The 16944-nt window shown below is 44.3% G+C and overlaps 1 protein-coding gene across 1 annotated transcript; it reads left to right on the plus strand.

Annotated features, from left to right (window-relative positions):
• The first annotated feature begins 876 nt into the window (after positions 1 to 876).
• Positions 877 to 13054, plus strand: nploc4 (NPL4 homolog, ubiquitin recognition factor). Its single transcript, XM_061027502.1, has 17 exons — positions 877 to 1051; positions 3543 to 3623; positions 6287 to 6396; positions 6527 to 6781; positions 6854 to 6902; positions 7017 to 7111; positions 7214 to 7337; positions 7670 to 7849; positions 7967 to 8053; positions 8849 to 8920; positions 9015 to 9141; positions 10285 to 10445; positions 10536 to 10607; positions 10688 to 10780; positions 11459 to 11575; positions 11877 to 11979; positions 12354 to 13054. Exons 1-17 carry the CDS (start codon positions 1037 to 1039, stop codon positions 12512 to 12514), a joined length of 1902 nt encoding a protein of 633 aa, XP_060883485.1. The 5' UTR covers positions 877 to 1036; the 3' UTR covers positions 12515 to 13054.
• Positions 13055 to 16944: the final 3890 nt, after the last annotated feature.

Raw genomic sequence — 16944 nt, forward strand, 5'->3', positions numbered from 1 at the left:
ACTCCGAGGATACGAGTTAATTAAAATCTCTTGATGCTTGTCTACTTTGGGCTTCCGTAGTGTAGGCTATCAGCTCTGGCATATCTCTATAATACTGAAGTTAAAATAGGTCAGTCTGTAAACAGTGTTAATCAAAATACAACTTTTAAAAGATAACTAATATAATAGCCTTGTGGGCAAAAGATAATAACCACGATTTATTCTTCAAGTGTGTCAATTGCATTTCATTTTTTTCATTTTTTTCATTTCATTTTTTTATTTGTTCCGTACATGTCAAAACACACAACAGAAAAGGAAAAAGAAAAAAAAAAAACAATTCACACTTTATCCCATGTACAGAAAGGAGCAGGGAGAAGAATACATCTTGTTTTGCCTGCCCCCCTTACTCAAAAAGCAAACAATAAATGTCTAGATGGTCTGTCCAATTACAATCAATGAATGAATATCATGCCAACATAAAACAAATCTGACAATTCAATCTTTACTTCCTCAGGAATAAGAAGGAAAACACACACAAAACACACTAACTGCCACTTTCATACAGTCTGATAACTTTGTTCTTGTACATTTTCTTAAACTGAAATATCTGAACGCAACCCTTCAAATCATTATTTAAAGAATTCCACAATTTAATTCCAATGTCAGAAATACATTTCTGTTTTAAAGTTGTCCTCGCTACGGAAGAGGATTAGGGTCACACATAAAAAAAAATAGAATTCTGACTTTAAACTCAGAACTCTATTTTTTTTGTGTGGCCCTAATCCTCTTCCGTACCTCGCAAACTGATGCTTAAAATGACATTTTTAAAAGTGGAACCTGCTGTTTTCGGTTAAAAACTTGTTTCCGCCGTGTTCTATTCGGTGTCGGACCGGTGGGGGGACGATCGGTCAGTAATGTCTGCAACACCCGGTGTTTGAGTTGTGGGATGGAGTTTCGTTGACAGGCAGTTTCCACCGATACGTGAGATTTTTGTTTGTTTTAGTGCGTGTGTCTACAAACGGAGAAGTCTTTACAGGGAGCGCTGAACCGGAGAGTCATGGAGGACACTATTGTGAGTATAACAGCCGGGGTCTTTTAACGGCAGGACGGGGGTCGACGCGGCTAACGTGAAGCTAGCTTGTTAGCTGAAGTCCGGAGTGATGAGGCAGCAGAATTAGCTGCTAACGTTAGCGGAGGGGCCTGTCGAGCTAACCGGCTAACCTTAGCTCTCTGACAGGCTGACGACATCCGAATATAAAGAGGCTTCACCGGCCAACAGGAGAGCAGAACAACCGGCACAAAGACAGAATATAAAAGATGTTAATGTCGCTCTGGATGATTCTCAGTGAGAACGGAAACAGATTCAATATAAAAGTGTTGTTTTGGTGATTAATCCTCCACGCTGTGACGGATTAACTCCATGTTTTTGAGGGTTTTAAATTTAGCAGTTTTTCACCTTCACAGTTTGAAACACCTGAAGTATAAAAGATAAAGGTGACTTTACTTTTCTGCACTGTCACTGCTGTCATAACATCCTGACTGTAAACACAGAAGAAGAAGAAGAAGGGCTCATTGTTATTATAATTGTATTTATGTAGCAGGTTTTAAATACAGATGTTTACAAAGAGCAATAACATAAAACACATCAACAGTCAGACCAAACAGAGAGAAATATACAAATAATAATATGAATTTAAAACACAGTAAAGGAACTATTTCATCAATTACAATGTTATTTTCTATTTGTTGAGAGAGAGAGAGACACACAGAGAGAGAGAGATACACAGAGAGAGAGAAAGGAGAGAGAGAGCAGAAGGGGGGAGAGAGAGAGGAGAGAAGGAGACAAAGAGAGACAGAGAGAGAGAGAGCAGAAGGGGGAGAGAGAGAGAGACAGAGAGAAAAGAGAGAGACACAGAGAGAGAGAGAGAAAGGAGAGAGAGAGCAGAAGGGGGAGAGAGAGAAAAGAGACAGAGAGAGAGGAGAGATGGAGAGAGAGAGAGAAAAGGGGAGAGAGAGAGCAGAAGGAGAGAGAGAGACAGAGAGAGCAGAAGGGGGAGAGAAAGAGAGTAGAAGGAGATGGAGAGAGAGGGAGGAGAGAGAGAGAAAGGAGAGGGAGCGAGAGAAAAAAGAGAGGAGAGAAGGAGAGAGAGAGCAGAAGGAGAGACAGAGAGAGGAGAGAGAGCAGAAGGAGAGAGAGACAGACAGAGAGAGGGAGGAGAGAGAGAAAAGGAGAGAAGGAGACAGAGAGGGAGAGAGAGAAAAGGAGAGAAGGGGAGAGCGACAGAGAGGGGGGAGAGAAAAACAGAGAGGGAGGGGGGGAGAGAGAGAGAGAGACAGAGAGGGAGAGAGAGAGGGAGGGAGAGAGAGAGAGAGAGAGAGGGAGAGACAGGGAGAGAGAGAGACAGGGAGGGAGAGAGAGACAGAGAGAGAGACAGACAGACAGAGAGAGAGAGGGAGAGCCCTGATTTAAAGGTAGCAGGTGTGTCACTGTGAGGTGATGCACCAGGAAGGGACTCAGGTTTTTTGTTTTTACCAGATCATCGAGATACAGCATGAAATGTTTGCTCATTTTCATCATCTGAATTAAATGAAGAAATGTGGTTCCTGGTTCCTTCTGGACATGAACTTCCTTTTCCCTGCGTACAAACCTGCTGGGACGGTGCATCAGTGTCCATTTGTTGACCATAAACACGTTTGTTTTGATGTTTTTGACAAATGGCCACCTCACACAGGAATCAGAAAGAAACCGGGCAAGTAAAAGGGACTAGGCCGTAAATTAGGTTAGTTTTAAGTTTTACCATGCAGCAACTTCCAGTGGTGAAAATTGAAGCAGATGCTGAAGTGTAAAATCCTGCAGTTCCTGGAGTGTCCACTAGAGGCTGACTGCAGAAGCACAGGAAGTCACATACACACCCATTCTAAAAAGCCTGTTTTTACAGCAGAGATTAACATGTTTACAGCCTGGTTCAAAAAACCAAATAGGTGTGATTAGCTCATGTCTCGATGGACACACACTGTACGGGGGGTGAATGTTTTGATGACTCATCAGTTTTGATTTGATGAAGGATAAGAGTTATTCACAATAAGGCGTGTAGCTGACATGATTGACAGGTGGGCGCGGTGTAACGGTTTGTCAGGAGGTTTAAAACCCGCCTCAGCTCCAGCTCTCAGCCTGTCGTTAGGTTGACTGAAAGTTAGACTGAGACAGCATTTCCAGCATGGAGACCGCCATCGATGGGACTCCAGCGCCCCCTGCAGGGACAGACGGGGGACGCCACTCAGGCTGCGTCCGTTAATATTATAAATTTATACAGAAGATTTCCTGACACAGCTTGGAGAGTATTACTTCCTGCAGTTACAAACGTCTCACTTGCGCTGCCTCATCTCGGTCTCTTCAATCATATTCTCAAAGAGTCATTATGAGCTACTTTACGTGCTAATATTTTGTCCACACCTTCGGTTCACATTATTTTTGTTTTGAAAGAGCTAACAATGAAGCAGCTGTTGTGACTGATATTTTCGACCGAGCACTGATTGCCGTTTATGTGTTTTGTCTCTGTTAGATCGTCAGGGTGCAATCCCCAGATGGGATGAGGAAAATTGCTTCTACCAAGAGGGAGATGGCGTCTGCGTTTCTGAAGAAGGTAAAGTGTTTAAAACTCATGATTCAAACAAGCGGTTTGCTGTTTTTTATGGTATCAGATCTGATCTTCTAAAACATCTTGGGTCCATTTTTTCTGAACACACATGTACACCAGGGGAGACTGGGGGCCCTGACCGCCCCTTTAGGTGGTCAAGGCACTTTTTTGTAAGATGAGTTAAATATACAAATTGAAGTTCCTTAAAAGGTTTTCTTCCTTCTTTGTGGCTCACAACCCTCAGGGGTCTTAATCCCCACTTTGTGAACGACTGATCTACACAACACGTTCTATTGCTTTGTAATTAAGGTCGTCAAAATGTGCCATACTTTCATAGTTTTTCAGATACCCAGTGATCCAAGCGATCAATTTATTCTTACTTCAATAGTCAAAAAAGAATAAAAACTACAGACATTTGGTCATAATAACTTTAATCCAAAACTAGAGTGATAGAAACCCCAGCTGTGGTCAAATTCACAGGCCGTCATATTGGTGTCTTATAAAGATGCAAAAGTAACATTTGTGTCTCTCAAAAACAGACAGAGAGCAGAGGAGGTGACAGCAAAGGTGACATTATCTAAACTGTACAAACATGCTGGAACTTTGTTTGTATTTGTGCAATTTAGACAGCATGCAGGAGTTTGCTTGCAGTGTTTATTTTTGGGTTTGGCCTTTATCTAGAGATAGGACAGTCGATAGTTAGAAATCAGAGAGAGAGAGTGTGGGGAACAACATGCAGTGAACAGAGCCACAGGTCAGATACAGACTTGGGCCCCTCACTTGGAGGACTATAGGCTCAGTACATGAGGCTACGTGCACCCCTCGCTTGAAGTTTTTGGTAATTAGAAAACAAGAAATGTATTTGTGTATATGTGTTTCTGTGGTATCAGAGAGGTAGCAGAGACAATAACTCCCATGATTCCCCGCCAGCCTCAGCGTCATCTTTTGTTATTGTTTTGATTGAGAGCCCCCTGGTGGAGGAATGTACATACTGTACGTCTAATTAATTGACTTAAATCGCAAAAAAGCGAGTGAATATGACTTCACAAATTCTACTTCTGAGTAACAATCTGAAAAATAATCTAGTCTCTGCAGGAACGATAGGAGACCTTCACTTTCAGCCAGACGAGGAGGTTCAGTCTGACCGAAAGAGTGACACAGTGAAACAGTTTAGAAATGATTTCTACAAGATGATGATGTGGATGAAAGTTCAAACGCTGCAATATGGATCGTTGAGCATCTATATGTCATTACCCTGCCGCTGCTCATCAGTTGTTGTTTACAACCCTGGCCCTAGAGACGACACTGATAGAGATAATTAGGTCCTCATTTTTTGTATGGCTGTTTTATCTAAGTTTGGCTCCAGCTGTCCTCCAGTCATACTCAAGCACATGAAAATATTCTTTTGACTCAATAAAACCCTAAAATAAAACCAGCAGACCGGTCACAGCAGAGCTCTGCAGCAGCTCCTCATTAAAAATGTATGTCTCCTCGTCGAGGCAGGATGGTGTAGCCTGCAAATCAATGAGAGGAGTAGTTTTCAGTCTCTGCCGCCGTGCTGCCAGGGATGGTTGAAATAGAAAACCTTGGGTGTGAGGCAGACGGTGCAGGGACAGTCTGAGCCCTGCAGTGTTTTTTTTTTTTAATTCTGCTGCTGAGACAGAATAAAAGGAGCTCAAAGTGACATTTTCCTCCAGTACACACTAATAATATCTTTTACTGTCTTTTTTTTAAAGTTATTTTGATACTCAAAGGATCTCTGTGCTTGTGCTTCTGGCTTGCTGCGTGATTAGAAGTCACAGGATCAATCCAGCAGTGTTGATTTATTTAATAAAGTACACCTCAAGTGATGAGCTGCAGGCAGTGAACGTGCATCGGGCTGATTGTCTGCCTGTTCAGTGACCTGGAGATAGAAGTGCTGTGGGAGACTCGGCTCGTCTGCCGGGCTCAGAGAGCTCTTAATAGCCGAGTTTGGCTCCCCTCTGGGATGACCTTAAAGGGAGTTCCTAGAGGCGGACTTTCTCTCGTGCCAAGAGGATCTGTGCTTATCTGCTTGGATGTGATTTAACAGTTGACACCTTTTTACTCTTGAACCTCATCAGTGGAAGGTGTGGATCTGCTTTTTTAACCAACATTTTATTTGAATTATTATTAAATGTTATGATCAGACTGATACAAGAGACGCTGCATAGTTCAATGCTCTCAACATGAAGTTCATTGCACCAGTGTTTCCTGCTGCGCTTTATAGTTTAGGCGGTTGTCTTTACTACACTCACCCTCAGCCTTAATAAGGACCGTTGTATGACCCGATCACAGAAAAGAAAATAGGATCATCCTCTTCTTCCATCCTATCCTTAAATCAACAGCAGTGGAGAAATCTCTACATTTAGAGCGATGTTTGTGAACTTTGATCCTCAGCAGGCACACGTCCGATGTGTCCTTGGGCAATCCACTTAACCCCAAGTTGTGTGAATGTTTTGACTGATGGTCACTTTCCACAGCAGCCTCTACCATCAGTGTGTGAATGTGTAGGGTGTGACCTGCGGTGTCAACGCGCTTTTCCCTTAACTGGTGGATTTCCTGCAGGAAACACTGATTGCACAGTTTGAACGGATGAACCAACGCTGTCTCCCGCTCTAAATCAATTCACTTTGTCATTTCTGTTTCAGGTGGGGAAAGAGTTTGGGTTCAGCTCCAATGGGTTTTCTATTTACCTGAATCGCAACAAGACCGGAGAGATCCTTTCCCAGAACAAAACTATGAGTGTGCTTAAGATCAAGTAAGTCGCGCCAACAGCTTTGAGCTTTAGGAGAGTGTGGATCTCTTAAACTCTTCCCTCTGAGTAAATCCTGGGAGAATATGTCGCAGCTTTAAACGTGTTGTCTTGTCTCGTCTTCCCTCCGTTGTAGGCATGGCGACATGCTGTTTCTGTACCCTTCAGGGGCCTCCTCTTCCTCCTCTGCGGAGGTGATGGACACGGCCACCCCGCACTCGTCTTCATCACTACCATCCATCTCATCATCATCCATATCCTCCTCATCGTCCTCATCGTCCTCCTCCATGATCCCCCGGTCCTTCTCGGCGCCCCAGGTCCAGGAGGATGAGATCGATCAGTATCTGGCCAAGCAGGACGGCAAGATCTACAGGAACAAAGATCCTCAACTGTAAGGGGATGACTTACTGCGAACATTAAAATAAGATATGACAGACAGCTGATGACTCTTTTCTTGTTGCAGATGTCGCCATGGTGCCCTTGGAAAATGCGTGCACTGTGTACCATTAGAGGTAAGAAAACCAAGTCATGTGTTTGATTCCTCAAATGTACCAGGATTTATTGCCTGCACCCCTGATGTAAGTGAGGATTATTCAGATTTTAATCTTTTTTTTTTTTTACTCCAGCCTTTTGACGAAGACTACCTGAATCACCTCGACCCACCGGTAAAGCACATGTCATTCCACGCTTACCTTCGCAAGCTGACCGGTGGTGCCGATAAGTGAGAGACTCAGATTTCTTTGCAGTCTTTTTATATATATATATTTTTTTTTTTACAAGTTCTTGTTAATTTGTGACACTTTTTTTTTTAAATCTCCTGCAGAGGGAAGTTTGCAGCTTTGGAGAACATCAGCTGTAAAATTAAGTCAGGCTGTGAGGGCCACCCTCCCTGGCCGGAGGGGATCTGCACCAAGTGCCAGCCCAGTGCCATCACACTGAACAGACAGGTGGGTTACTCTGTCGTCATTCACAGAGTTTACATGCACAGACAAGCTGAGCTAGTGTTGGAGTACTCGAAATCCGTCTTTGTGTCAAAACCACTTTTTAAAGCTCTTGGAATCTAAGGCATTTTAACTCGGTCTTGTCTCCATCTCAGACTGAGCGGACTCTGGATTTTAAATTAAGACCACCACTGAAAGTCCATCGCCTCTTGCAGGGTTGAGCTACGATCAATGGAGCCCTTCTTGCCGAGCCACAGCTGCTCCATAATTAAAGAAATATACCCGAGGAGAACAGAATAGTGTTGCATGATCCAAGCCTCCGCTTTTCTTTTTTCCAGAAATACAGACACGTGGACAACATCATGTTTGAGAACCACACCATTGCTGACCGCTTCCTGGACTTCTGGAGGAAGACGGGCAGTCAGAGGATGGGGTACTTGTATGGCAAGTACACTGAGCACACAGACATCCCTCTGGGCATCAGGGCCGAGGTGGCCGCCATCTACGAGCCTCCACAGGTGAGGGATTCACCAAAATACATCCCTTCCATCTATTTTCAAACGCCGGGATTTAACCTCAAAGTAACTTCTTCATATCTTTATTCAAATGTTCAACGTGTCCCTGGTGTGTTTCAGAACGCAACTCAGAACAGCCTTGAGCTGGTGGAGGATCCAAAAGCTGCAGCTGTGGATGAAATTGCTGCCAAACTGGGCCTGTGCAAGGTCAGTCTTCCTTTTTATTTTTGGCTGTTTGCTTTTATTTGGACAGGACAGCGGATAGAGAAGAAAACCAGAGAAAAGGGAGAGAGAGAGAGAAGGGGGATGACATGAGGGGAAGAAGCCACAGGTTGGAATTTAACCCGGGCTGTGGCTACTTCAAAGACTATAGCCTCCATACATGGGGCACGACACTTCCACTAGGCCACTGGCGCCCCAAGGACAGACTACTTTTACCTCTTCTCAGTTTTAACCTTTCACTCCAAGTGACCTTAGATTAATATCAGAAACTCCCGTTGTCAAACTAATAATTGAATGTAATTGTTCATTATTTTCACAATAAATTATTTAATCTAAACTAGATTAAGGACTGTCAAACAAATACTGTACTTATTTTTGATCGCATGTTTGAAATTCCATTATTTCAAATAAAAAATAAAAAATTGTTAGGCTTTTATTTTGAAATGTTGTACTGTCTTAAGCTGAAAGTAAGTTCTTATCTGAATTCAACCCTGCTTTTATTTTGAAAGAAAGTCCTTCTGGTAAAGTGAAGGTCAGGACATGAAGTTAATCCCAGAAACAGGAAGTGGTTAGGGATCCCAAAGTGAGGTCAAACAGCTCAAAGGAACAGTAACAAAGGTTAATGTGTGATGTCATAAGGTCAATGTGTGATGTCATAAGGTGGATATGACTTTGGAGAGTTTGTTAAAGTGAAATGAGACATTCAAAGATGCAGCAGTGTCCTTCTTTTATCACCTAACTCTCCGATGATTTAACATTTTTCTGTCCTCTGGTCTCCAGGTGGGCTGGATCTTCACAGACCTGCTCTCTGAGGACACGAGGATAGGAACTGTCCGCTATACGAGAAACCACGTGAGGATGCTTTCTTCCTTAGACAGGACCGTTTCATCACAGTGTGTTGCTCTGCTTCCTCTGCATGTTTCATCAATGTCTTCACCTCTGTTAGGAATCCCACTATCTGAGCGCTGAGGAGTGCATCACAGCAGGACATTTCCAGAATAGTCACTCAAACACCTGCAGACTCTCTCGAGACGGACAGTTCGGCTCCAAATTTGTGACAGTGGTGGCGACAGGTACGTTTGCTAAAAATGATCTTAATTATAATCCAACCAGCAGGGGGCGTGTGACTCAAGTTACACTCATGTGTCGTCCCTTTGTCACTAAAACCATGTCAGACCACCATGTGTACATGTGTTCAAGAAGAGCAAGAACCAAACGTTGCAGTGACCTCACCCCCCCCCCCCCCCCCCACCCCCGGATTTACATTAATGAGGCAGCGGCAGCCAATGCTGACGTCATGGCAACACATGTTATGCCAACATCCAAAGTCCATCTGTTTTACTTTCCCTCGTACAGAGACGAAGGCGTCTTGCAAATCACTTTCATGTGTGAAGCTGAGGAGGAAGTAGAGGCTTAGTGCAACACACTGTGGTGTTGTAGTCAAGACCACAATAACCGAGACCCAAGACAAACCTGAGACGATCCTAGACCGAGACAAGACCAAGACATTTAGGGGGCAAGGGCAAGACCAAGACATTTAGGGGGCAAGGGCAAGACCAAGACATTTAGGGGACGAGACCAAGACATTAAGGGGGTGAGGCCAAGACCAAGACATTAAGGGGGTGAGGCCAAGACCAAGACATTAAGGGGGTGAGGCCAAGACCAAGACATTTAGGGGGCAAGGGCAAGACCAAGACATTTAGGGGCAAGGGCAAGACCAAGACATTTAGGGGACGAGACCAAGACATTAAGGGGGTGAGGCCAAGACCAAGACATTAAGGGGGCGAGGCCAAGACCAAGACAGGGCGAAATTGAGTCAAGACCAAGACATTAAGGGAGCGAGGCCAAGACCAAGACATTAAGGGGGTGAGGCCAAGACCAAGACATTAAGGGGGCGAGGCCAAGACCAAGACCAAAAATATCACTGAGAAATCATCATCTGGTGTTTAGGGGGCGTGTCACTCACTTAGACCGTAACACCGGGAAGGTTGTGGCTGTAACCGGGGGATACAAAATCAGATCAGTGGTAGCCACTGGTCTTGATTTAAAATCCAGAGTCCGCCCAGTTACCTAAATGGCGACCTTATATAGATGAAGAGAGAGCAGGTCATAAAAAAGTTCAATAAAAGTTTTGTGACTCCACAACGAGTATTCTTTTAACTGTTCAGTGAGTTCTGATGAATAAATAAAGACGCCATGTGACGTTCCCTGTGCAGGCGGTCCAGATAACCAGGTACACTTTGAGGGGTACCAGGTGTCCAATCAGTGCATGGCTCTGGTAAGAGACGAGTGCCTACTGCCCTGCAAAGATGCTCCCGAGCTGGGCTATGTTAAAGAGTCGTGCCCTGAGCAGTACGTACCCGACGTCTTCTACAAGGTGAGGATTCACACGGTGTGCACGATGTACACACAGAGTAAAACAGAAGGTTTTTAGTTTCTGATGTCTGTGCCTCCTTCCATCCTAAAGGACAAAGACAAATTTGGAAATGACATCACTTTTCTAGCCCGGCCTCTCCCCGTGGAGTACCTCATCATAGATGTGAGTAACACACACAGCGTCTTTATTTTCACACATTCTTACTTTCTGTGTAACTTCCTGTTTATTCTTTTCTTGTGCAGATAACGACCACGTTTCCAAAAGACCCCCAGTACACCTTCTGTTCCACGCAGCGCTTCCCCATCGAGAACCGGGACATCCTGGGAGAGACACAAGTAAGAACTTCCTGCTTCTCTAAACCATCGTAGTATGAAAATTTTTGCTCCTGTTATTTCCATCTTTATTAAAAGGGAAATAACCTTCAGAAAAGGTAAAGGGGTGATAATGGATTTGAAGTGTCTAAAAATGTAAATTCTGGTTGGTGTTTTTTGTTTTGGATTTTGAAAATTTAAAAAAAAAACAGAATTGAAAAAGACCAAGTACTTTGTATCTTTCACAGATTTACAGAAGTCTTATCACCGGACGATTTAACTGTTTTTGGGAGGAAAAAAATATTTTTTTAAGGGATAACCATGTGCAACAAACTGAGTTCAAACATTTAGAGGAATGTTAAGGAAGTATCCTGACGTCAAAGAAAAAACAGAAAGAGCATAAAATAGTTGAAAAGAAGAAATGTCTGTGTTGTTGAAAAGGCATGTATGTTTATTTTTGAGTGTTTTAGGTCTTTATTTTAGAGGTAGGACAGTGGATAGAGTCAGAAATCAGAGAGAGAGAGAGAGGGGTGTGGCATGCAGGAAAGGAGCTACAGGTCGGGCCCCTTGCTTGGAGGACCACAGTCGCCGTACAGGGGTGTGCACACTAACCACTTAGCCACAGAAGCGCCCCAAAACAACAGGAATCTTAAAGTCAAAAGTTATACATCATGACTCTTTCTGTTTGTTCTGTTTCTGCAGGATTTCCACAGTTTAGCGACGTACTTGTCCCAGTGCACCTCCACGGCATTCCTGGACATCGTGTCAGACTTCCACCTGCTCCTCTTCCTCGTCACCAATGAAGTCATGCCTCTAAGAGTAAGTGTGTCGCAGTGTGTAGGTCAGAATGTGACCACATGCTTCTCCAGTCTGGAGGCGTTTATTGCTGACAGGATGTTTTATCTCTGAGCCTTTTTTTTGTTTTCATGCTGATCTGTTTCAAAACTTTCCAGCAGCCCATCATCAAGATAAAAATCAAAAGCATGTTTGGTGGAATAAGAAATGTTTTTGATAATTATTTGCTGCTTGGTCAGATTAAGAGCAGAAAGCCGGTTGAGTGTTGGCGTGCCTGAGTTTGTCATTTCCTGTTACATCATCGAGATTCTGTTTGTTTCTGCAGGACAGCATCGGGCTGCTTTTAGACGCTGTGAGAACTTCTGACGAGGATCTGGCTCAGACCTGGAAGAAGTCGGAGCAGTGGGCCACTATCGAGCAGCTGTGCAGTAAGTCGCTCACAGTTTCACCTGCCTCGTCCTCGCTGAGTTTGTGCAAACTTCAGCGCCGTAGAACAGTGTGTGCATGCGAGCAGCGCTGCAGACAGTAGACGGCCTCTGGTGCTGAAAATCTCGCTTTAGGTTCCAGAGTTTCCATATGACCCTGAGGTGGGGTGAGGTGACTTCATGTGCTGTTATGGCGGTTGCCTCTGTTCTCCGTGGTTGGCTTCTTTATACCATGGTTACTATGACAACCTCAGTGTTGTTGGCCTCATCATAAAGCCCTAGTTGATTTAAAATACATTTAAAAGTGATAAATACTTGTCTCATGAAAATGGTTCTCCTCTTCTTACCTGCTGTGATCTCGCTCCTTCTCCCTCCAGGTACGGTGGGTGGGCAGCCCTCCAGCTCTCTGGGCTACGGGGCCATGGGCGGCCCCTCGGCCCCCGCCTCCTCCTCGGCCATGTGGTCCTGCCTCCACTGCACCTTCATGAACCAGCCTGGCACAGAGCACTGTGAGATGTGCAGCCTGCCCCGCAGTTAAACCCCTCCCCCCTCCCCCACCCCGCCCACACACCCTGATTCGATCCCGCCCAGCCCTACTCTTAACTCGCCAATGACATCACTGCACCAGGACCAGCTGCGAGATGTGGACGCCCTAATCTTTTTTTTTGGTTTTCTTCGGCCTCACTCTTTCGCCTCGGTCCTCCCCCGACTCACACGCCGCTGTGACGCGTCAAAGGGATGCACTCGTTTACATCTAATGAATGAGTAAATCAAATAAAAGCAGACTTGGTTTTTTTTCTTCATTTTCTGCACCTTTCCTCACAGCCGCTCTTGTAAGGGGGGTTTGTTAAGGTAAAGCACTTTTGGCTGAGGCTCCTCCCATCCCCAACCCTGACCCCGCCCCCACCCCAGAATAATCAACACCCCTTTCCTCAAATAAATCCTGCTGTGACTCAGGACGACGGCAAAGACTCAAACGTTTGGATGTTCTCTCACATCAGTGCCCCTCTCTCACTCTCACAACGTCTTCTGGAAAATGTTGCTGTGTATAAAATATATTTGAGGAATGACACTGTTATTTAATTAAGCTTCTTTTTTTTATTTTTCATTTGATTGTAGCGATACCTTAAAACATTTTGAATCTTCAGCGTGGATTCTACTTGGGTCAGGTGTTTCTAGGTCCCTTTGACGAGCCCTTCAAAAGTACAATCATCGGTCAAACCAACGACCAGAGTAACTCCACTCACGTTTGTATTTTCAGTATTAATTTTAAAAAAAGCTCCCCGTTTTAAAAAGGTTAAAAGCTCTTTTACCCTGAACACAACCTCCAGTAACGATCAGTTGATGTTTCTCAACTCGTGTCCCGTCGACTTGAAGTGGTTCCCCTGCTTTGTTGGAATTTGTAGCTTTAGGGATTTGATGGTTTTGAACTCGAGCAGGCATGATATGTAGCTTCTTTTACCGGCTGCTTCATCATCATCAGTTTGCTCAAACTGAATCTGCCGTGAGGTGCTTCTAGAAACAACTGGTGCTCGCCTCTCTCGCTCTCTTCACGCTGCTGCTGCTGCTGCTGCTTCTTCTTTGGTTTAATAACTGGCGCAGCTCCAGAGGAGTCGGATCATAACCAACGCTCCTCACTCGGCCTTCAAAGTGTTTGGGTGTCAAAGGTCAGCACGGGGAGAAAAACAAACCTCTGATTTCTGATCTCTGCTCTGTTTGTTGGCAATCTGGAGGATGATGAAGAACACCTTGTGTTTAGGTTTGAGGATTACTGAGCCATGTGCTTTCAAGTGAAAACCCTGAGCTTCTTCTGAGGAGACTTGGTCGATGTTGAAGTCCAGAAAGAGGTTTCCTCGTCTTTGTAGAGCCTGAAAGCGACTTTAAATCCCCTCCATGGCGCTAAAAAAGAAAGTTTTCTCAAACTCACTGAAGATTTCTAGAGAATTTAATTTCAGACAGATGACCTCTGAGATCTTGAGATGCTTGTTGACGTTTACCTCACAGTGGGAGACCAAACCTGTCAGATGGGAGGGAGGGGTCAGAGGAGAGGTGACGTAAAGTAAAAAAGAATGAAGTGAAAGTGGTGGAAGAAGGAACAGAGCCTGACGCTCTAATGACAACTTTTGCCTTTCTATCAGTGATACGTGTAGATCAACACAGTCACTGTATCAACAACAGAGCGGAGAAGATCATTCTGGCAAAACTGAGAGCATAATGAAACCAGTGGACGAGTCGGATTCTCCTGATTGTTTCCTGCTGTGTTCACACATCAGAGGGGAGAATGTGGCTGTTTACGGAACGATTTCAGGAACGATTTCAGGAGTTTTGTGGAAGAGACTGTAAACAAGCAGTTCATCATTAAAGCCCCGTTTCCACCAAGCGGACCGGTTTGGTTCAGTACGGTTTGGTACTGTAAACCTTGATCGTTCCAACCGTACCCTTACACTTCACTTAATCACAGCAGCGTAGACCGCCATTCAACACAGAAGAAGAACGCAACTCAGTAAACAAATAATGATTCCTAGGTGATCTGCATCTCTGAGGTCGTCCACGGGGCGGAGCTACACGCTGACAATAATAATTGTTTGTCCTTTGATTTCGCTGTCGCACAGGAAGGGATTCTTTCGACCAATCAGTGGGCTGCAGTGTGTGTGACTCCACCCTTTAGAGTCGGATTGGTACGATTGGCATCCAGACAGAAGGGAAGCAAAAAAGTAGGACGTTACAGATCGGTTATTTTGGTACCATTCCAAACTGAACCGGACCGCTTGGTGGAAACGGGTCTCAAGGCATAAGGCAGGACAGAAATGGCCACTAGGGGGCGACTCCACTGTTTGCAAAATGAGCAACGAGCGTACTTCTCAGACAGTTGATTTATTCCCTCAGAAATAAATCTATAATCTAATAAGTCTTCTTCTGGACCGCACGATGTTGAGTTTGTAAGTTCTGGTCCCAGTCAGAGTCTAGAGTCAAACACAGACAGTCCAGTTTACCTCCTGATTGAGCAGGGTGGCCTGTGTATCCACAGAAGGTCACTTCAGGCTCAAAAAGAAGATGGCGGCGACGCAGAAATGTCAAAGTTGAAGCTTCAGAGCCGTTTTGTTTGGTGGATTCTTACTCTGAAAAATCAGTTTGCAGAGAGTCGTTAATATTCTCATTAGCCACATGCAGCTAGCGGTGAGCGACCCTTTAACATACTCAGTCAGCAGTGATCGAACCGTCGACGTCGGTTAAAGCCGGTCATCTTTCTTTTAAAATCTTCTTCATCAGATGTTATATTGGGACCAAAACTTCACATTTAAGTCGTAGAAACATCACTTCTTGTTCAACTTTATCAGCGTCGTCACATCTGGCAGGAGTTTAAAAAAATAACTTTGAGACGCTCGTAATGATGCTGAAAAAAAACAAAAACAACCTGACATTCAGGGCGTCGCTGCACGGCTCTGAGAGTGGAGCCAGAATGGCGCTGTGTGTTTTTTCTACCATCACCTGCACAACAGATGGAAATCTGTCTACATATAAAAGCTGAACAACATCTCACACGTGATGCGGGAAGACGTCAAATATTTTTGATTCATGTCACCGAGACGTTCGGGCATGTCTTGAATGCATTTGCAGTTTTTTTCTAGACTTAAAAATAACTTTGAGTTTAGAGATGAGACTTTATGACAGAAGCACATTTCCCGTCTTCAACAACAGGATTTTTTTTTTTTGATCCACATCCTCGGTGTTGCTCGCCGCTGACTGACGACCACTCAAACATCCTCAGATCTTTTTTTTTGGTCACTTGTCGTCGACTTCAGTTTTTTTTTTTTTCGACTAATGTGACGCACTGCTTTAGGTGAAACGGTTTGATCGGCTGTGATCCGACTTTCAGGAGCTGCATCGCTGCAAAGAGTTTGGGTTTTCTGTCTGTGGGAAATAAAAACAAAAAAAATGGCCTCTTGAGGTCAGAGGTCGCGTGCTCGGCTGCAGAGTTACAGATTTATGAGACGTGTTGGCTCGACTGTGATTCCATTGATGAAGTGAGAATCTATTTTTAGCTTTAGTTTGAAAAATGCTCAATAAGTTTTTTTGGTTTTTTTTGCCGTTTAATATCATTCTCTGCCCCCTCCTCCTCCTCCTCCTCCCCTCTGTGTGAATTCTCAAGAGCGATTTATCTGATGTCATGCTAACGGACGCCAGTGACCTTTTTTTCCTTTTCTATTGATCCGGGGGCCGTTTGCTGAGCAAGCATGCTCTTGGAGTTACAGCAGGTCCTCGCTTTCCTCTGAGCTAACTGAGGAGCCTGGGAGTTGTATGCTGTTGACCTGGATTTGAAACAAAAATAAAAAAAAACACAAAAACAACAAAGAATTCCTTTTGGAGACGTCCGTGTGTTTTTTTTTTAAGATATCTGGTCAGATTCAGAATAAAGAGTCCTCCTTTGTTGTGTTTATATCTTCAGGGTCGCATGTTAGTGTCTGTCTACAAACCCCCCAATCATTAGAAAAGTCCATCCTCTCCGTCTTCTGCCTGCTCCACTTTTCAGAAAATGTGTTCTCAAACAGGCCGTTTGTAGATTTTCCCTTCATGACATCACAAAGGGCAGTAGCCCCTCCCCCAGGTGGGTGACACTCCCACAGCTAGGTGTTTGTTCTGCCCTCTGAGTCTGCCTTCTCACCGTAAACAATAGGACATGGAGCGAGAAAGCCAGAGTACACCCAAGTCCTTCCAGAGAGGGGGCGTGGTCAGACACAGCTCATTTACATATTTAAAGGTACAGACACAGAAACAGCCTGTTCTGAGCAGGGCTGAAATAGAGGGGTTTATAGACATGATCAAATACAGGATCAGAGTGGATTTAGAACAAGAAACTTCACACACATGTTTTGAGGAGTTCTGACACTTATTTAAACTGATTAGGAAAATAAACACTGGAAACAAACGTGAACATTTTAATAAATGGGAATCCAATGAAGAGATATC

This window comes from Labrus mixtus, chromosome 21 (assembly GCF_963584025.1).
Source record: "Labrus mixtus chromosome 21, fLabMix1.1, whole genome shotgun sequence".
Taxonomy (NCBI): Eukaryota; Metazoa; Chordata; class Actinopteri; order Labriformes; family Labridae; genus Labrus; species Labrus mixtus.

Coding starts and splice junctions, on each gene's coding strand:
- nploc4 (XM_061027502.1), top strand. Junction 6,903..7,016: donor TGCACTGTGTACCATTAGAG/GTAAGAAAACCA, acceptor TTTTTACTCCAG/CCTTTTGACGAAGACTACCT. Junction 10,446..10,535: donor TACCCGACGTCTTCTACAAG/GTGAGGATTCAC, acceptor TCCATCCTAAAG/GACAAAGACAAATTTGGAAA.